Source organism: Cygnus atratus, chromosome 15 (assembly GCF_013377495.2).
Source record: "Cygnus atratus isolate AKBS03 ecotype Queensland, Australia chromosome 15, CAtr_DNAZoo_HiC_assembly, whole genome shotgun sequence".
Classification (NCBI taxonomy): domain Eukaryota; kingdom Metazoa; phylum Chordata; class Aves; order Anseriformes; family Anatidae; genus Cygnus; species Cygnus atratus.
In genome coordinates, this window is record NC_066376.1 from 9,998,219 (window position 1) to 10,017,258 (window position 19,040).

Here is a 19,040-nt window from a genome sequence, read left to right on the forward strand (position 1 = left end):
AGAGCTCCACAACCTTCTTGTGCTGGGGGCCCCAGACCTGGACACAGGGCTCCAGGTGAGGCCTCATGAGGGCAGAGCAGAGGGGGACAATCCCTTCCCTGTCCTGCTGGTCACACCTCTGTTGATGCAGCCCAGGGCGCAGTTGGCCTTCTGGGCTGCAGCCACACACTGCTGGCTCATGTCGAGCTTTGCACCCCCTAGAACCCACAAGTCCTTCTCCGCAGTACAACAAACCTTGCTGTACTTTAAAATACCAATAAGCTGTCAATAATACAAAAGACATAAAGGTAAGAATCCTACCTGACCTCTGTTGTGTGTTACTATCCTTAAAAAGAACTTTCACTATTAATTTTTCTCCATGATGAATTTACCCTAAATTTAAAATTCCACCATTATGTCCAATAAATATAATATAGACTAACAACCATTACTTACTATCCCACCTGTACTACTACTGGCAGGTACATCAATGTCATAGCAGCAAAAGAGAGATTTCTTGTTTTTTTTTGTGAAGTGGGAAAAGGATAAAGATTAAAAAGGCAAAGTAAGCCTAATTAGAAGAAGAAAAACAAACAAAAAACACCAAGGATTAATTATTTACGCTGGCCTGCTAATGAAGCCGTGGGGCTGCTATCAGGAGTTTATTACCAGGGCAATGTCAAGTTGCAGCAAACGTATCTACACAAAAGGTAATTGTTCCTGAGATTATAAGTAAGCAAACATAATAGTGCAAAATGGTCTGAAAAACAGAATGGCTCTATGGAGAATTTGGATGATGTAGATGTTATGAGCACTCTGAAGATGAGGGAGTCATCTAATAGTGTGTATGGAGAGCGTACAAAGACAATGACCAATTTTAATTCTAAGTCATTGTAGAGGTAAATCTGGCTTTTTCAGTGTTAGTTTAGCACTGTAATAACCACAGAGACATTAAGCAAACATTGTGTATATTATATTGGTAATATTTTTACCAATAAAACAAGGTTAATGAGGTAAGTAAAACTATTTTCAATAATCACCTGGAGCAAACTAACAGGGCTTACCATTTAATATCCTGTATGCTCTGTACATTAAAAAATTGCCATTCAGTATTGCCCACGTGGCAGAAATAACCACTCCCAAGATAGCTATCACAGGCAGAAGCAGCTTCTACAGTTTTAGTTCAAGGTCATCCAATATAGCTGGCTTCAAGTTTTGCTCTCCATCTGGAAGGCCAGCAGTATCAGGCACTGGCAGATTTCCCAAGGAGCATGTTTCATGATGACAGGGAATGCTATTTTATAAGAACTCAGTGCCTTTTCTGTTCACAGCCATAGGCAGTAACTGTGGATGATAAAATCTCACCTATGCTATTAATATTTTCTGGGTCAGAATATGCTAATATATTTTTAAATGCACGGATTCTGCACAACAAATTATTCTGAACTTCAGTTTTTTATCTGTTCCTGTATCACATAGTAGTCTGAGGTTTTACTGCCTGTCCATCCATCAGCTGAATGGAGCCAACACATGCATTATCTATTTTTACAATCATGTCTTTCAGCGTGGTAGATTTCCATGCTCTGCAGTGATATGAATCCTAACTGCTTTTGAAGCCACACACAAGTATCCATAGCAGTAACACATTAAATGCGCAAGGTGGATTGTGCATTAAATGCGCAAGCTGCATGAGCAGCTCCCTTGGCTTCTGGGTCTGTTATCTCACCAGAAAAGAAAAGGAAAAAAAAAAAAAAAAAGAAAGTGGAACAGGAGAACTTCAAAGGCAGACAGAGTGTGCATGTTCTGAAGTGGTATGTTTGCTTTCCTTAGCAGCAAAGACAGATTGGAAATTTACAGTTTGACCCAAAACTCATATTACAGAGAACATTTTAGGAAATGAGCTGAGAGAAGCATGAGAAGAGAATGCGAGGGAACGCCACCTAACTATAAATGGATGCTATTATGTACGTACTGTCTCCTTCATATCAATATGGGCTGAGTCCTCAGCTTTTCTGAAAATAAACCCAGAAGAGCTGGAGATAGTAAATGATGGCTTTAAGCTGTGTTTTCATCTCCTGGGCAGGTCGGAGGTGGTCACAACAGTTCCCAGCATAATTTAAAGAAATTTCACAGTATCAGTAGATATTGTGCATAGATATTTGTCTCAGCTAAAATATGACTGTATAATGTAAATTGGGGCATTATCTACTCGAGGAAAGCTTGCTTTTATAATCTGAAAATTTGCTCCAAATAAACTTCAGGTAATTATCCATAGCAAGAAGGTATTCAGCTGGAAATAATGTGGACATCTTGGATAAGAAGAGTACAGCTGTCTTCAGCTGCCCTCCTTTTTTTTAAATAATAAAACAATACCAGGGACCAAGCAAAGGACAGGCTGACAAAGGCTAGTATCTTACTTGCAGTTTGCACCAAGCTCTGAGAAACATCATGACCCATTAAGTGATTGTTTCAGCTGATTTTGCTTCCTGTATTTCGTTGTATTATTAAAAAGAAAAACACAAATAATCAGAAAGCTGGCCTCTTTTGTACACACTACCAAGATGAAATATTCCTCTGTGGTATAAAGCATGTAATCTGTTTAATTGATAAAAGAGTTCAGCTACTTCCATTGCCTTTCAAATCACAACTTTTTAGGGTTCAGGTTTCAGACTAAGAACATAATCACTCCGCCATCATGCGTTGAATTTTATTGAACTTCACTCAGCAAATTAAAACCCCACATTTTGCAATATTTTTGTCAATAAAAAGGCATCACAAATTTCAGAGTTTGATAAAGGCACAGTGTTTAAATGTATTTTGGTCTTCAAGTGCTTTAATTTCTATTACTGAGACTTGTCTCACATTATGTTTAGCACACTAGCAAGATTTTTCTACTTCTATCTGGAAGGCAGACACATAAGAGTAGAAAGAAGTCTAAAAGCAGTACAAAAGAGAGAACAACCACGTGTATTGAAACTGTATTTGTGGTCTTCACTTAAAAATTGCTGCTATTTCATTTTAAGACAGGAGAAATCATCTCTTTCCACTGTTCTCAATGAGTTACGTGTGCTTTGGGAAGTTTTTCTTTAGCACAGTGATAGGCAGACCACGGAAGTATCTATATTTGTCTTTGAGAAAACAGCAAATTTTTGGTCTGGCACTGCAAACTCATAAATATTGCTCTGTGGAGCTGTGGCCTTTACACGATTTGTGGGCCTGGTACAGGTAAAACTGCAACACCTTAAGGATGTCTTCTGAATTTTAAGATAATGTTGATGGATATAAGTCTATACCTGAATTATCCACTGGTCAGGGAAGATGCAATTTCTGGAAGCTGTTCGTAGTAGTCATAGTCATCGGAGGCGGTCACTGGAAAAACATAGTTTTTTGAGAGCCTTAGCTGGCAGCCCACAGCCCTCTGTGCGACACAGCCCAAGACATGGTAAAAGATGTGCAGGTAGCTTATAAGGAAGGAAAAAAAAAATCCTCAGAACTATTGGAAGAGGAAGGTGGGTACCAGATGATCAGTCTGTGCACGATCCCTACAGGCTAGGCAGCCATTTTGTGTTGTGTGGTTCAGCTCCCACCAACTGGGCAGCCATTTTGTGTTGTGTGGTTGAGCTCCCACAGACTGGGCAGCCATTTTGTCTCATAGAAAGGGTGTTCGTTTGGCTTGTGAGACCTACTAGGCAGGTAGTATTGCCTCCTGTGACTTCACAGAGGAAGGACTCCCTCTAAACTTGAAAAATAAAAGGGTGTCTCTTATTAAAGGAATTTTTGATGCCCTTTCCCTTCTTTAACCCGAATCATGAACCTGTAGGTAGGTGAGGTCTCTTGTGACTGATTTCAATATCATGAGAGTGACTGCTGCTGACTTGGTACCCAAATCTCTTTCAAAAGATGGAAGCCTTCTTCCTGAAGAGACGAATCTTTCGGTGGCCCAGAGCAAAGATTGTAAGTAATTTTCATTTCCAGTAGAGCATAAAGTAACTTGCTTATTCAGTGCTACCATTGCAAAAAGGGGGGAAATTCATTAAAAAAATAATGATATTTTAACTCAATACTTGATCACAGAACTGTGTATGAAATTTGTTTAAATATAATTGAAAGTTTCTTCACTTTAATTTGAGAAAACTGAAAATCTGGGTCTGTTGAATTACTGATATGTTTGATAGACATAGGCTAACAGATCAGATACTGAATAGAGCCTGCTTAGATTTATATCAGAAAAAAGACAAACATATAGTGTTATATGACTTTGGAACACTACTGAGTATCACCGTTTAAGTCTGATACTATTAAATCCATCATTTATTTCTAAGCTTAATCCCACTGCCTGATTCTCCTCCTCTGATACTTTAGGTCTTGCTTTGACTTAATAATGATGATTAAGTATCTGTCTTTTATTTCTTCACCATCCCACTCTTTCTTTCACCCCTACAGAGTGACCCTTCTAAAGCTTTTAAGAGGAACCATTCAGTAAAGATTTCTAGCTACTGAAGTGTTACCAACTGTGAGTACTGTAATGTAATATTTGTGTAGTGATGGAAGAACAACATACTTCATTTTATCCTTTTTGTTGTCCTAGGGACTCCATTAGTCATTGGTGTTATTTTGTTCAGTGAGGGAAGGTAATATGTACCTCACAATATTAACACCAACTAAAACAAGGCCTCAGTGCCTTAACTTTCAAAGCAAGCAGTTATCTGTATGTCTTGCTAAATATTCCCTCACTGGAGTTCACGTTGCTTTGAAGAGAAAAAGAGCTTTGAAAACTTGAGAGACATAATACATAGATCACAGCTGAGAAACTGCCTTAAAGAATATTACATTATATTGATGATCTTGCATAGCAGCAGGAAAATTTAGCTGGTTCATGCACAGAAGACTGAGAAAATGCAAATTGACTCCAGGCCTGCTGAGCATCCACACCCTGCTAGGTTTTGTTTGTTTGTTTTTGTACTGTCTGCTGTGCTAACCTGGAGCATTTCTCTTCCAAATGCCCTTATTTTATGGCTACTGCATTTGTTTGGGCAAAATGTTGACATAACTGTTAGAACGTAACAAGTCTTGTTGCAAAGCTGTTTCAAACATCAGTGAAGGTGAGTTTTATTATCGCACCTTGGTCTGCTTTGTGCATCTTCTTCAAGGTAAACAGTAATTTCAGCTAGCAGCCAGAGCAAGTTCCTTGCATAGATTAAACCTCCATGGCTCTGACAGGGGAAAACCTTGCTCTGATTTCTGTCAACAACAGGTCTGGCTTGGGGTGTTTTGTTTCCTTATTCTTAAGTGTGAACATTGTTAAAATACAGTGTCTGTAAAGTGAAGAAAGAACTGTGGTAGTTGCTGGTGTGTATAAGTAAAGCTGACAGGCTGCATGCCTCCAACAGGAGAGAGCCACAGCCACCATTAGGGCTGGTGATACACTCAGAGCATAAACCCTCTAGCTTATTCCTTTTTTTTCTTCTCCTTTAAATAACAGCTACAATATACTTTTTCCTAGCTTTAGGACCTGGCTACATGTGAATGCAAAAAATAAGTAATACAGAGAGACAGTGAGAAGAATGAACCGTTATTTTTTAAAAAGCAGCTAGAGATGTAATCTGTGCCTGGATGTGTAACTGATACGGAATTAGTGCATCGTATTGTTCATGCTTTTGTAAGAACTAAATAACACCCAATTTAAATGAAGAGAATTTCTATTCTGTTGCTAACAGCATGAGGGAAAAAACAGCAGGAATACAAACGTACCACACATTGTCTCTGTTACTATATGTATGTCTTATTCTTTTGTTATAATAGAACAAAAGGCTAAAGTGGGCATACAAACTAAAGCGATCTGGTTCTCATTAATGCTATCTTCAATTCAATGGTCTGGGCATAGGTGTAGCAGTACTAGTTGGCAGCCACATGTTCAAAGCCAAGTGAGTTTTAAACCTTTCAGACACAGCACAGTTTCATGTAGTTGGTTTTATAGGTCATTCATTGGAGAATCTAGTCCTGTCAGGAGAAACCAATTACTAAAATTCATGACCTACATACAGACTTCTGGTCTTGGTATACTGGCAATCCACTACTTCAGGAAATAACTGAAAAGCAGTAAATACGGCCACATATAAAGTCTTCTACAGTATGTCTAGGAGTGAGAGTTTATGTAATTTGCCTAGTTAAACAGGTACAAAACTTGGATCACTGAGGTAACTGTGATTTGTGCTGTTAATCTCAGCGGGAGGTTAATGTATTCAGGTTAGTATATGTTTTTAAAAGTCAAATACAGCTGAGCCCCTGTCATTGTAAACTACTCAGAATGAAAGGCAGTAAAGAACAGCTGCTGCTACACTAGTTGGGCACCACTAGCAACGTCCTTCCCATTCACCTTTACTGTCAGGAATAAAATGTAAAAACGTTTAAAAAATGAGACAAAAGTCAAGTAGATAATTTTTGGACTCCTAAAGGGTATTAAAGGAAGCATGTTCTAATTCTGGAGGTCTTTGTGTGAGAGGGACTGCTTTTCGTTTCACATATAGTGCAGCCAATATGAAGAACTTGTTGTAAATGGGCTTAGAAAGATAGGAAGCATACAGGGGGCTTTAAAAATCATGATCAGTGCAGTCTTGGGTTGCAAGCAGAGTGCCAGAGCAGACAGAGATGTATCTCACCATCTTAGTGGTGTTAACAAACTGAATTTTACTGCCTCAACGATTAATGAGCAGAGCCAGGACATTGTGCCACAGAGAACGGAGGAGTCAGGCTAGAAACCTGGGTGAACATCCCTGGAACAGTTGGTGTACTGCTGCTGAAGGAATGAGAGGGGCTGGGGCTGTGGCACAGACCTCAGTCCTTGCTGAAGGCAGTGGCAGCAGCAACCAGCTGAGCTTTCCAGGATTTATGAAATACAAAGTAGTGGAGCCATCTCTGACAGTTGCTGCCTCTGTCACCTGCCTGCTTTGCTAGTACCTAGGGCCAGCCTTAGTGGAGACTTTGATATAGCTGCTCAGAAAAGCTTTCCTCACTCAGACAGTGGACAGCTGGGGAGTCCTCCTGGATAGCTCTAGGCAGGGTGTGTTTGGATATCTAAGGCAGGAAGAGCACTGTGCTCAGAATGAATGTCAGTTGTATTCCCTTTTCAATAACCAAGCTCCTCTGTGTTCAGTTCATTACTGAAATACCTGCCAAGCGATACAGAGTGGTGAGTGTGATGAGTGTGAGCACAGGGGAAATGAAAAGAACAGACTGGATACGAGAACAAATAGAACAAGGGAAGAACATGCAGAAGTATGACAAGCTGGTGTCTGCCATGGCTTTCATTCACTGGGACAGTTTATTTCTATCCCAGTGTTTGTTTGATATAGAAAATGTCAAGAGAACTGCAGGGTTCAATGATGTGGCTTTTTTCAGATTAAATTTATGTACAAGCCAATTATCAAGTACTAACTTGATTACCAGGAGCAAGTGTGACAGAACTGGCTTTGTTTACTTTATTTGTAGCACTACAGCACTGTTAAAGGTAACTGTAACCAGTCCTTATTTCCAAAGATCTCTAAGCAGTGGCTGTATATATGCTCTGTGCTGTTCGCAGGTAAGGCTTCCTACTTCTGGCAGCACAAGTAAGTCAGGGCACTGAAATTAACCTCCAGTAATAATAGTTAAAGTGCCAGTCTTATCTCTTTACCTTACAAGCAGAAGAGATGATCTCTGGAGGTCCCTTCTAACCGAAACCATTCTGTGATTCTGTAAGTTGTTGTTTTGTTTTGTTTTTTTCCTGGTAATGTAGCTTCATTATTGCCAAGAAATGGTGTTCAGCAGGTTTTTAGACCTACTGCAGTTGTTGGCCTGTCAGCAAAGGTGCTAGTTTCTGATCTGCAGTACACAAAGACAGATGGGACTTCAAAATAATATACTCCCTATTAATAAGTCCTTATTGTCTAAATTCAGTGATATAGGAATATAAACCATACTGACTTCATCATCAGAATGGGATTAATATTCATTAACCTTTAGTGGAGCTCCTATGCCTGACCCTTTTGACAGTTTTGAAAATCTCTCATGGAATATTGCTATTTAATTTGATGCATCAAAATGTGTTTTGTGTTCAAAACTTAATAGCTTCCATTTAACAAATGTCAAACCTTGGCTGCTGTTAGTCCAGAACACAGTGTGCTCTCTTGTGACATGAGCTAAGACCACTAATGAAGTGAGGAGCAAAGCCTGAATTAGCTTCAGACAAATATCATTCCCAGAACGGACTGAAGTCAGGTATAAAAATATGCTCTGTAGACACACACTTTGCTAAAGTTTCCTTTTGTAAGTAATAGATCCCTTTTATATAGTCTGCAAATCATGCTGCATAAAAAAGGTAATTTCCTTTGCAACTACGAAAATCATTTCCCAGCGGCATTTTGCAAGCATTCACCTAGCTTGAATGCTCTTTATCTTTCTTCCTTTTAAAATGTCAAGCAGATAAAAGTCTTCTAAATAGCATCCTTTCCTATTTTGATTAATTTTGCATAGTATTTTCCCAGAAGAATTGATACTTACATAAACCTGAGTTCTGATTCTCTTCTGACTAAGACTTCCCGAAGTCTCTGGATCTTTGCCATCTCTAGCTCAATTTCCTCAGGCATCATTGTTGTTTCAGCCATTGAAATTATGTCAAGTTGATCTGTGTGTGAAAGAAGAGAGAAAATGAATGAAGCTAGTCCAATTGTCTTAACAGGGCTTTTTAGGAATGTGAATTTAATCACAGAGCTATCTGGCTATGGGGTAATTAATGCAAGTAGTGGAGAATAGCTGAGTGCTACATTGACTGCTTTCTCTATTGTTTTGCTTATTACTTTTGATGTAATCATTTTGCAGTCAAAGAATCCCTAAACCAAAGTGACATTCATTTCTAGTCAGAAGCCATCACACCTCTGGGGAATCCTAACCCAGTGCATAACTTCAGCTACTCTTCCTTAATTGGTATCACTACAAACTTTGCAAGTATAGCCATAGCTACAAAACTCATTCAAAGCAATTACTTGCAACTCTGAAGAGTCTTGTCTTAGCCCAAGTGCAGGCCATGTAAAAAGATGCAGGTTTCTCATTTTTAATTCTTGTAACTCTCTATTTCATTCCACTATCTCAGTGTGAGCAACAGCCCAGACCCACTACAGAAGAGCCAAAGATGTGGATAGAAATGACACAGGGCCTAACCCTTCATAGAGCTGAGTGTTCCTACCGAGGGCACTGATTCATTTCAAACAAAATTTCATTTAAACAAGATTTGAGACACTAACATGTTGAGTGCATTCATGTTTTGGTACCCAAATGCAGACACACCCCTGAAAGCAGGCCTGTTTCAGCCCTATTGGTTTGAAAAATAAAAAATGGAAAGGTCAAAATGTATCATCCATGACTAAGCAGAAGACAGGAGACAAAAAGCTGCTTGATTATTATGAGACAAATTCCAAAGTTTCTCATGACAGACTAAGCTGAGAAGAATTTCTGACAGAAACTTGGGAGTAGGAACAGAACTACAAAGTCTCAGCAAATACAAGCTCTGCATCGGCATAGTTCATAAACAGCTGTTCTCTCAAAATGGAAGCAAATTAAAGAAATTCTGGAGGATATAAGGAAAATAAATTTGGCCTTAATGTTTTTTTTGTTTGCTTGTTTTAAGTTATCCTGCTAGTATTGTCTGCTTTTTTTGGCTTCAGTTCATAATGAAGAAAGTGGATAAATAAATATTAAAAAGTGACACAATCTCTCACATGAGAGAACAGCCATTTCTCCACAGTTGTTTTTAAAACTCAGATTGCAAAACTGTTGGTAAAGTAAGGCTATCTTGTGTGTCTGAACACACAACTACTGCCTGTAGAAGACGGAATTTCCTACCAGTAATCACTGTGTTTGTTGGGGCATATTTACTGGAGGTATAGCCTAGATGTCCTAAGAAGCCTTGTTCCAGTTCTGTTGTTGATGGCTAGCTCCACAGTGCAAAGCTCACGCGTCTTTTGAAATCCCAGCCACGAACTTGGGTGTTGAAATAGAAGCTTAAAAACTTGGAGCCTCTAGACATGTTTCAGGAAGGGTGAGCTCCAGTGAAAACACCCTCAGGGACTGTATCCAGCCCCCCTCCCCTCACACCCTCAACCACATTTGGGAATGAGGAACTATACTATAGTGAAGTCTGGAACTTAACAGCAGAGCCCTTAGCGTGCTGTCCTACCACTAACAGGTGGTCACAATTATAATACAATACTTGAGATGTTTTATCAGACAGCATTTCAAAGAAACTAGGACAAAGATTCTGTAAGTGTAGTTCTGCCCCTTGTTGCTTTTCAGTGCTGTGGAGTTGTTTTAACTGCCTGCAGCAAAGTTAGCTTTGATGCAAATTTATTTTCCAAAAATATTAAGCAGGAGATGGGAAGTTATTCTGGTGCTACCATGAAATAAAGCCATTAATACCAGTAATTAGAAGGACAAGCCACAAATATCACACATACACACACAGATATACGCATATACATTTTAAAATTAGTTCTCAAGAGCTCAAGAAATAGGGAAAAAAAGAAAAAAAAAAGGAACTAATTTATTTCCCTCTGCAACTGTAGCTGTAAGTGCCACAGTATTACCCCTTGGATCAGATCAGCTATCATAATGTGATTTCAATAGTTCAGGAGGGGAATCATGGACAAACCTTATGCCACACATGCTTAGAGCCAAGGCAAGAATTATTGTGACAGCAGTAGTTTAGTCTGACCTCTTGCAAACAGTCACAGATTCTCCTTCACATCCCACTCAACGTGTGTTTGAACCTGAGAAAATAGTCTTGAAAGCTATCCAAAATTATGCAATGATTTTAAAATAATCCAAAATATAAGCAAGGCACCACAGGTTTGAAAGTAGACGAAATAAATATAGAAACCATAAGATCTTAGTTCACAACCTGTCTGTGAACTTGGAGATGCAGCTAGAACAATACAGACGTAGAAGGAGTAGTGGAGTTTATCTCCATAGCAGCATGTGTGCTGTGAGCATACTGTAAAAAACTTAATTCTCATAGAGATTTCAGACTGGAAGGAGTATTAGGAGGAACTGGATTAAGGCAACTTGGAGACAAAAAAAACAGGGCAGTTGACATAGGAAGGTATTTGAAGGTAAGAATACAGAGAACTAAGTGTGGGATTCTGTGGTGCTGGAAGAGATTAACAGCCAATTCTAGATGGGTATGCACAGTCTTCCAAGGAGGAGGGACCGAAGGATATTGGCCCTGCTTTATGCATGTTCACTTGTACACAATTAAGGAACAAAACCATTTTGCATCTCCAGCTTTATCTGGACCTCCCTTCCTAACACATAAAGACTAAGTAAGCTCCTTTGACAGCTGCTAATTTACTTTATATAGGTGAGTCCATAGGTCTGATAAACCCAACAGTGCTGCAGTATGCCACCCACTTTGGCCCTCTCTATAGAGTACACATTTTTAAGGCAGGCTTTGAGGGTAAAATGCACAATTAGAACAGTATTTCCTGAAAATCCTGAAACAGTAGAGCACAAGTGTGCAGACGCTCTGGAAATCATGAGCCTCTGAAGAGATCAGGATTCCCACCTCACACCTTCACCTGTTTGTATATGAATTTCTCTTCTAACTTAGTGGATAATTGGCCTACCTGGCAGCAGCAATTCTAATGGATAATTATTGTTCAGAAAATGATTTGTGCTCCTGTGATGAAAGCTCTTGGGAAAGAATATGTTAACGTTGTTAAGGCTTCGAGTAAAGTTCTAGCTCTGCTGACACCTTTAGTGCTCTGAGACATGATTCTGAACAGCTTCACACAGAAGCCTCTTGCCTTTTCATAAAAGAAAGGAGAAACCTTTAATTTTATTTAGAGCTGGCATGCATTAGTCAACTATTTTTTCACGTATATTATTATTATAGAAATCAAAGCTCTGACTCTGGTAATGAGACAAAATTCAATAAGCGAAAGTGGAGACAACACAGATTAGTCACAGCTAGTGACAGGACTGAACTATTCTCTGAGCTCTACAATCTCCAGGATAATTTTCAGTGACAAAGAAACAAGTACAATATTATTACTGTATGCACAAAAGGATATTAACATGAAAATAATTGCTACATAGAAATGAAATTATCAAGCTATTACATATAATGAGCGGGACTGAAGAGGAAGCTACTTATGCATATTTTTGCTTCAATTTAAATGTAGACCGGTATAGTTAAACTGGGCATTAACTTAATGATCACACTGCATCCTCAGTGTGCCAGCCAGAATTGGAACATTAGCCACCTGTGATGAGAAGCAGCAAAAAATAAAATGTCTATTGAGTTGATAAGTACAAAGAAAACTTTAAAAGAAGCCTGAAGCAACAGAAGGAGAAATGGGAGAACACATTACACTTGGTGTCAGTAGTTTCAGACAAATTGGTAAGAAATGCTGTATGGAAAAACTAATCATCAGCAGAAATCCTACTGCTGTCACTTGATGCAAGTACCCTGTTGTCCACTGAGCAGCTCCCTGTGCTCTAGAACCATTGGTTTAATTATAATTTCAGGGTTTTGTTATCATCATCTTTGTCAAAGTCAGGGGCATGGAGAATGTGAGGTGTATCAGTAATGCAAACAGTTATGAACCCATGCCTTAGGAACCCAAAACTATGTCATTGTTATTCTGATAGTATCCTCATATTGAACAACAATCAGAACTCTACCTGTAACAGTGCCCGATTTGCAGTAGAGGCAGTAAGAGCTGAGCAATGAGTTGCTTATGGATACACAGCAAGTCTGTGGCAGAGCCAAGGTCTGCTGGATCTCAGCGTCTCTTCAGGACATCATTTATCCTTTCCCTTGCTTGTGAGTTTGCTGCACTTGGAAGCCGTCAATCACTCAGTCTTGAAGAATCATCCGAGTCATTTAGCAACAGAGGAGCTCCAGCAAAGGTAAGGGTAATGACCCAGCTAACCTGCCACTTTTCTTCATCTTTGACATGAAGGAACTATCTTCAAGGAGACTCTGATTAGTCAATCCATGACTTCTGAGAGCTCTTGAAAGGATTGCATTGCAAACCAGTTGCATGGCTTCTCGAACGTAGACACCACTCAGCAACAAACCTGCTGCTCAGCCCACCCAGCTACAGTGCTTCAGTTGACAATGATTTTAAGTCATTGCTGTTCCAGACTGGATTTAAACTGAACAATTTGAGGCCTATTTCCACTCCCTTAAATTGTCCGATAATATAATAATCTTTGTTAAAATGCTGTTAATGGCTAAATTTTGTTCCAAATTTGGGTCAGCACTGCTCTTTCTCAAGAACTGAATGAAATTCTTAAACTGATCTGTTTTCACTGAAGTATATTAAAGGCTAATAGAGCAACTCCCAGTGCTGTTTCAGGTATCAAAATCAAGACTTTCACGACCGCTGTTAGTTGATGAGCCAAAGCAGAAGTAAGCAGGAGGCACAGGTTAGAGACAGATGAAAAGAGAACCAGATGGTACAGCTTAAAAAAAGAACGCTAGGTGGAAACTGAAATAGTTCCATAATGCAGAAAAATAAACTGGTATAGTACAAAATATTCCAGATAAAAAACGTTCATGTGAAAAGAATCAAATTATCAGATTGTTCATGCAGCTTGTCACTAGCTTGTCACCTGGAGGCATGACTGAGTAGTCTTGTAGCCAGGCCTATTACTATACCATTTACTTTTGTCTCAAGTGTATTCAGAGGCTCACATACTATGGTGTTTGCTGTTGTTGTTTTTTTTTTTCTTTTTAATTTAACTCATCTGGGGCAGGATGCAGTGGCAAATAACTAACCCATGCAGAAAAAGCTACATCTAATTACTCATTCCTAATCTAGCCTGCTGCAGCATTCTATTACTGTGAATCCTAGCAATGATTAAATTTGGCATGTTTGTGGAATGGTGTTTTTCAATGGTTTATGCTGGAATTACCATATAAATATAGCCAATAGCTAAACACGGCACAAGCAGCTGCAATGTATTTTGTTCCTGGCTTCCATGACAGGCAGGCATTTTAAAATGGGGAGACTGAGGAAAGGGTGAAGGTGGTACAGGACAGTTCCAGTGTGGAAGTGACCTAACTGTCACGGCTCTGAGCACATCCCACCACTCTGGGCTCACAGCTGGTTTGGACATGGGGCAGGCATCTGACCTTGAGAGGCCTCAGCAAAGGTTCCCCATCCTTTCCCCCTCCTTTTGCTCAGCAGCAGATTTCAAGCTGAGACTCTGCCCACTCCCTCCCTCCGAGACCTGGACTTGACTTCCTACTTGGAGCTGCCTTGTAACTGGGGGTTTTGTCTGGAGATCTGGACTGTGCTGGCCCTGGGCATTGTCACCAGACCTGCTCTGTCCCCTTGCTCAGACACCACTGGAGTGCGCCCTTGCCAGTGAGGATGCTGCCCCTGCATACCTTGTTGTGACTCTCAGCACAGGGCTCATTTCGACTATAGGGCTGCCAGCCTTTGTTGTACCCAGTGCTGATCCTCCCCCTACAGTTAGAAATGGAAATAGTCCTCATGACTGCAGCAACCCTTGGAAGAAGGCTCATTTTGTCAGGGTATCCCTTTCTTTTGATGATTGCTGGAAACATTCCAAAGGAATCTGCATATGTAAATATAGAATATAGCAACCTGTACCAGATCACTGCACATCTGTTTCAAACAGCAGCACGCAGCCATATTGACTGTTTTGATGTGCATTACATAAACTCTGTGCTTCACATTTTCTCCTTCCGTGAACAGTGTTAAGAAAAGTTTTGTACTGTCTTGAGTCCCAATGCCTCTGAGATGAAGGCCCCCCTACACACATCCCAGGAGTCAGTCCTCCTCCTGCAGAGCACAAAATACAGACCAGTTCAGTGGGTTAGCCTAGGAAATGCTGCAGGCTTCTCCCTCAGGGCAGTCTCTTCCCTCTACTTGTCAACTGGCCCTCCTGTTTCAGCTCTTGCACTGAAGACAGACTGGTGATGACAGCCAATTTAGTAAATGTTGGAATCACGCTGCTGGTTGTATCAGGCCTCAGTAACCAGCTAATAGGCTACATCAAGGCAACAGGAGTGCACGCACCTGATGAGTTTTAACACTGGGAAATAGTAATCTCTAAAGATGGCAGTAGTGTGCGGAGACTGTTACTGGAAGAGCAAAAATGTAATGTTCTATTGCCCTTATATGTGCTAAAGTTCTCAGAATCACTTTGCCTCCATCAATAGCACAGAATACTGGAGATGACAGAGTTGAATTTTGCTTCTAGCAGAAAGCTGAAGTCTTTCTTTCTCGTTGTGGCTGTTACAGCTTTGGAATCCATTTTAATACTTCTTCATGGGCTGAGCAACACCATTATTCATTTTGGAATCAGTGACACATAGGCGCCATGAAATGCACTTTGAGCTTACACAGTCTGAGCAGATATCCTCCTTAGGTGGCTGGACGTGCTTTGTTCTTGCAAGTAATGGTGGCCAGAAACATTCTGACAAAACTGAGTCTGCCAGTGAAGTGGAGTTCAGAGTATTCGGGGGATATATTTTGGATTCAGTAAGTTTACTATCAATTCAAAGGGAATTAACTATCTGTGCGAAGAGCCTGTTTTTCTGTCAGAGAATGGGGAATCAGAGCAGCCTTGCAGTTCTGGAGCTGCTGAATTCTCTGCGCAGAGCCAGAAGGCCGTGGAAGCAGAAGATGCAACTGCAGTCCAGCTCCCAGGTGCACAGGAGGTAATCCTGGAGCCCCGAAATACTGGCTTGGACCAAGCATGAAAGCTTCCAACATCTTTGTCAGACAGCAGGGCACCTGGAAATCCCAAGGCTGTTTTTTTCTCATGCTCTATGTCTCAGGGCAGACTTCTGGGCTGGTTGATTGGCCTTACAGCCTGGCTTCACAACAGGCAGCTGTGAAATCTGGCAGCCCTAAGGAACCCCTTTGGCAGGAAGGTGCCAGAGAGGCATACTGAAAGGTGATTAAATGCCAGGATGTCAGGGAATGTCACGGTCACCAAATATCCCTGTTTCTGAACAGTCATTTGGGGAAGGAGAAAATGGGTGATATTCATGGGGAACAGTGGTGCATCTATGTTTCCAGTAAACCTGATGTCAGAGTACTGGCCAACTCAGCTCTCTGGTGCTCTGCTTCAAGATCATTTATGTTCTGAGATAAAGAACTAGACCTGAGCAGTCCCTTCATGTCTGTAGTCCATTCAGCAATTCCACAACCAAGAGACAACAAATTCCTGTCTGTAGAGAGACCCTGCTACAACCTGCAGAGAAGCACGACACCTCTCTGAGATGATGCAAATGAATTATCTCACATTTAGACTTGCCATTTGTGGGAGGAAAGGAGAACTTGCTTTTATAGTAATGCTTAGACTCAGTGGGAAAAGCACTGTTGCAGCATCAGCTGCAGTGAAAATATTTTTATTTTGCAACCAGAGAGAATAAAAAGTACTTCTTATCATCCCTTAGGATAATAGCTGCTTTTGCACAGATTTCTTCTGGAAATAGGTATTTTTTATAATTAAAATGATAATATGTGATTGTAGGACATACTAGCAGCATTAGTAAAGACTAGGAAAGGCACAAGCATCCTAAAAAGATGTATTTACTGTATGCCCAATATGGGCACTTTGGAAGGTTTGTTTCAATTTTTTCTGAATTAAATATCACAACCATTGGAAGAAGTCATGGGTTGATAATATGATTATTTCTTTTGCTCTATTCATCTCTCCTCTCATTCAATATTTGACCACCTCTCAGTCTTATTTAATATTCAACACTGAATATCAAAGATAATCTGTTGTCATTATATATGAATTACTATCTCCTGTTTTCTAATAATAGGCTACCATGACTTAGAATGAGAATGTGCAGTTTTATGCAAAGCTTGAATATGTTGTAATTTATACGTATTTTCTGCCATCTTTGAATACTCTGATAAGCATTCACTAAGCATATGTAAATAACTTCAAAATGATAAACAAAACAAAACCATAGTTTCCTTCTATGCAGAAATATGAGCAGTAAGCCCTACACCATATACGCTCTGTAGGGAAAAAACAGCTGGGTCAAGGGGACAGGAAAGCATGAATTTGTCTTGCGGAGATGATCAGCCCTGCAGGTCCCTTCTCCTAATCCAACACTCACTGAAGTCAACAAGAGTCTTTCACTTCAGCTTCTTTTTTTTTCCTTCCTTTTGCATGTGTCATATTTAAATTGCCTTTCTAGGCATGCAACTATTTTGCCTTTGAAGAAGAGTAAGCATGAAAAAGTGCTGGAAGTTCAGGCTCAGCTTTTCAGAAATCTGTAGAAATCTGTTGGTATTTTGTGCCTAAAACTAACAACGTGATTAATTTTGTAGAACTGGGATGTGATGTGCTAGCCTTTGGTGAAAGCAGAGGGAAGAAAGAATGCGAGAAAAAAAAGCAAAATCCCAGGACAGAACTGACATTCACCATTTTGTTGAATTCAACAGAATTTGAGCAAGTCTTTAAATTACCATGTGGTGACCAAAAAACAAACCAACTAATGGTAGAAAACACCAGAGATCATGCTGTTTGCCATATTAATTCCTTCCAAGGCATATTAAATTCATCTGATGTGACTGGAAATGGATCTGTTCAAACAGTCATCTGTGAGCTGAGTGCAACAGCACAACTATAATATTGGGATTTATTTTGTCCAGGCCGTTAATTATTTTTTTTTAAATCATTGCAGTTAGATCTACAGTCTAGACATACTACAACCTGACTTTCTACTTCAAAAGTCTCATTCTCTATCGTATGACCCAATTTTAAAATTAGATAAGCAGAGAATATAAAAAGCACTGTGTGATTGCCCACTGCACTTCCAGAATCACTGCCCTCTGTTCCATATCAAAGAGCCTCTTGTTATCAGAAGATTCTCTTTGAGTAGCATATCCTGTACTTTCTTGTTCTTATCTTCAAGCTTTGACCTTTTATTTTTCATTATTTACCTTTGCAAAAAGCATGTCAGCGGCGGTCTATTCTTTCCTATTTCAGGCTTTTGTGCACTGTGGTCTCACTGAGACTTCTCTTGAAATGTGAACTCCAGATTCACAATGTTGAATATTAACTCCTTCCTCTAACTCTCAAAGTCCTTTTGGTTTCTATGGTATCATACTTGGAAATACTGCACACATTGACTCCTTTCATGTCTGATGTGTAAGAAAGTGCCTGTTACCTGCCCAGTGCCCAAGTGAGATTCTTTGTTGCTCTGCATCTTTTATGCTGTATTTCTACATTACAGCATATTATTCTAGATTACAGTAGTGTCGCAATGAAGAAAGGCTGTTTTAAAAACTGAACCTGAAATAAATTCTGCTTTGTGTTTTCTAATTCAACATATTTCCAAACAGAAGTAGACATTCAGGCAGTAAAAGTGATGGTTAATTAAGGATGGTCTACAGTACTTTACTAACTCTAAGTTTTATAGTCAAATGATGGTCCCAACTTTCTACTTCCATTTTCTGACCATGTTCCCTATTTAAAGATACCAGCACAAGCCCATAACGGTAAATCTATAAAGATCTTGCCTCTAAAAAAAACATCAATTAAATTGTCTTGTTTGTTATCCTGAGAAATTTACAAGCAGTAATTATTCTTGGCTTTGTCTTTTGTCAATTTATGACAGTTCCAATTTCCTAAGTGGGTTTCTAATTATACAACCCTTTAATCTTACACTTCCCCCAGGAAAAAGCTCTCTCTAGTCTAAGAAACTACTCTATCCATAGAAGACATCAATTTGGTTGTGAAGGTATCTGGAGAAAACAGCTCCTCTCTCAGTAGTTGTTCATCTTTCTTTGACAGTGACGATCCTGCGAATCTGTACCAGTCTTGAGGGCTTGTAAGAAATTTGATGTGATGCTCAGGACTTAATGTGATATTCAGGCCTACCCTTAATGTAACTTAAAATCTATACTGCCATCCTGTATTTGGATGATAAATTCTATTTGTTCTATCTTGTACTTAAGCTTTCGGTTTTCAGCATTCTCCTGACTTTTGATGCTGTCAAAATTGTGGAACTCGTCTGCTTG

At 39.7% G+C, this 19,040-nt stretch overlaps 1 protein-coding gene across 1 annotated transcript in view; it reads right to left on the reverse strand.

Annotated features, from left to right (window-relative positions):
• Positions 1-19,040, reverse strand: part of BMERB1 (bMERB domain containing 1) — a 51,196-nt gene that overhangs the window by 16,939 nt on the left and 15,217 nt on the right. The window contains exon 2 of the mRNA XM_035548596.2: positions 8,518-8,641. Coding sequence (XP_035404489.1) covers positions 8,518-8,641 — 124 coding nt within the window. The remainder of the gene's footprint in view (positions 1-8,517; positions 8,642-19,040) is intronic.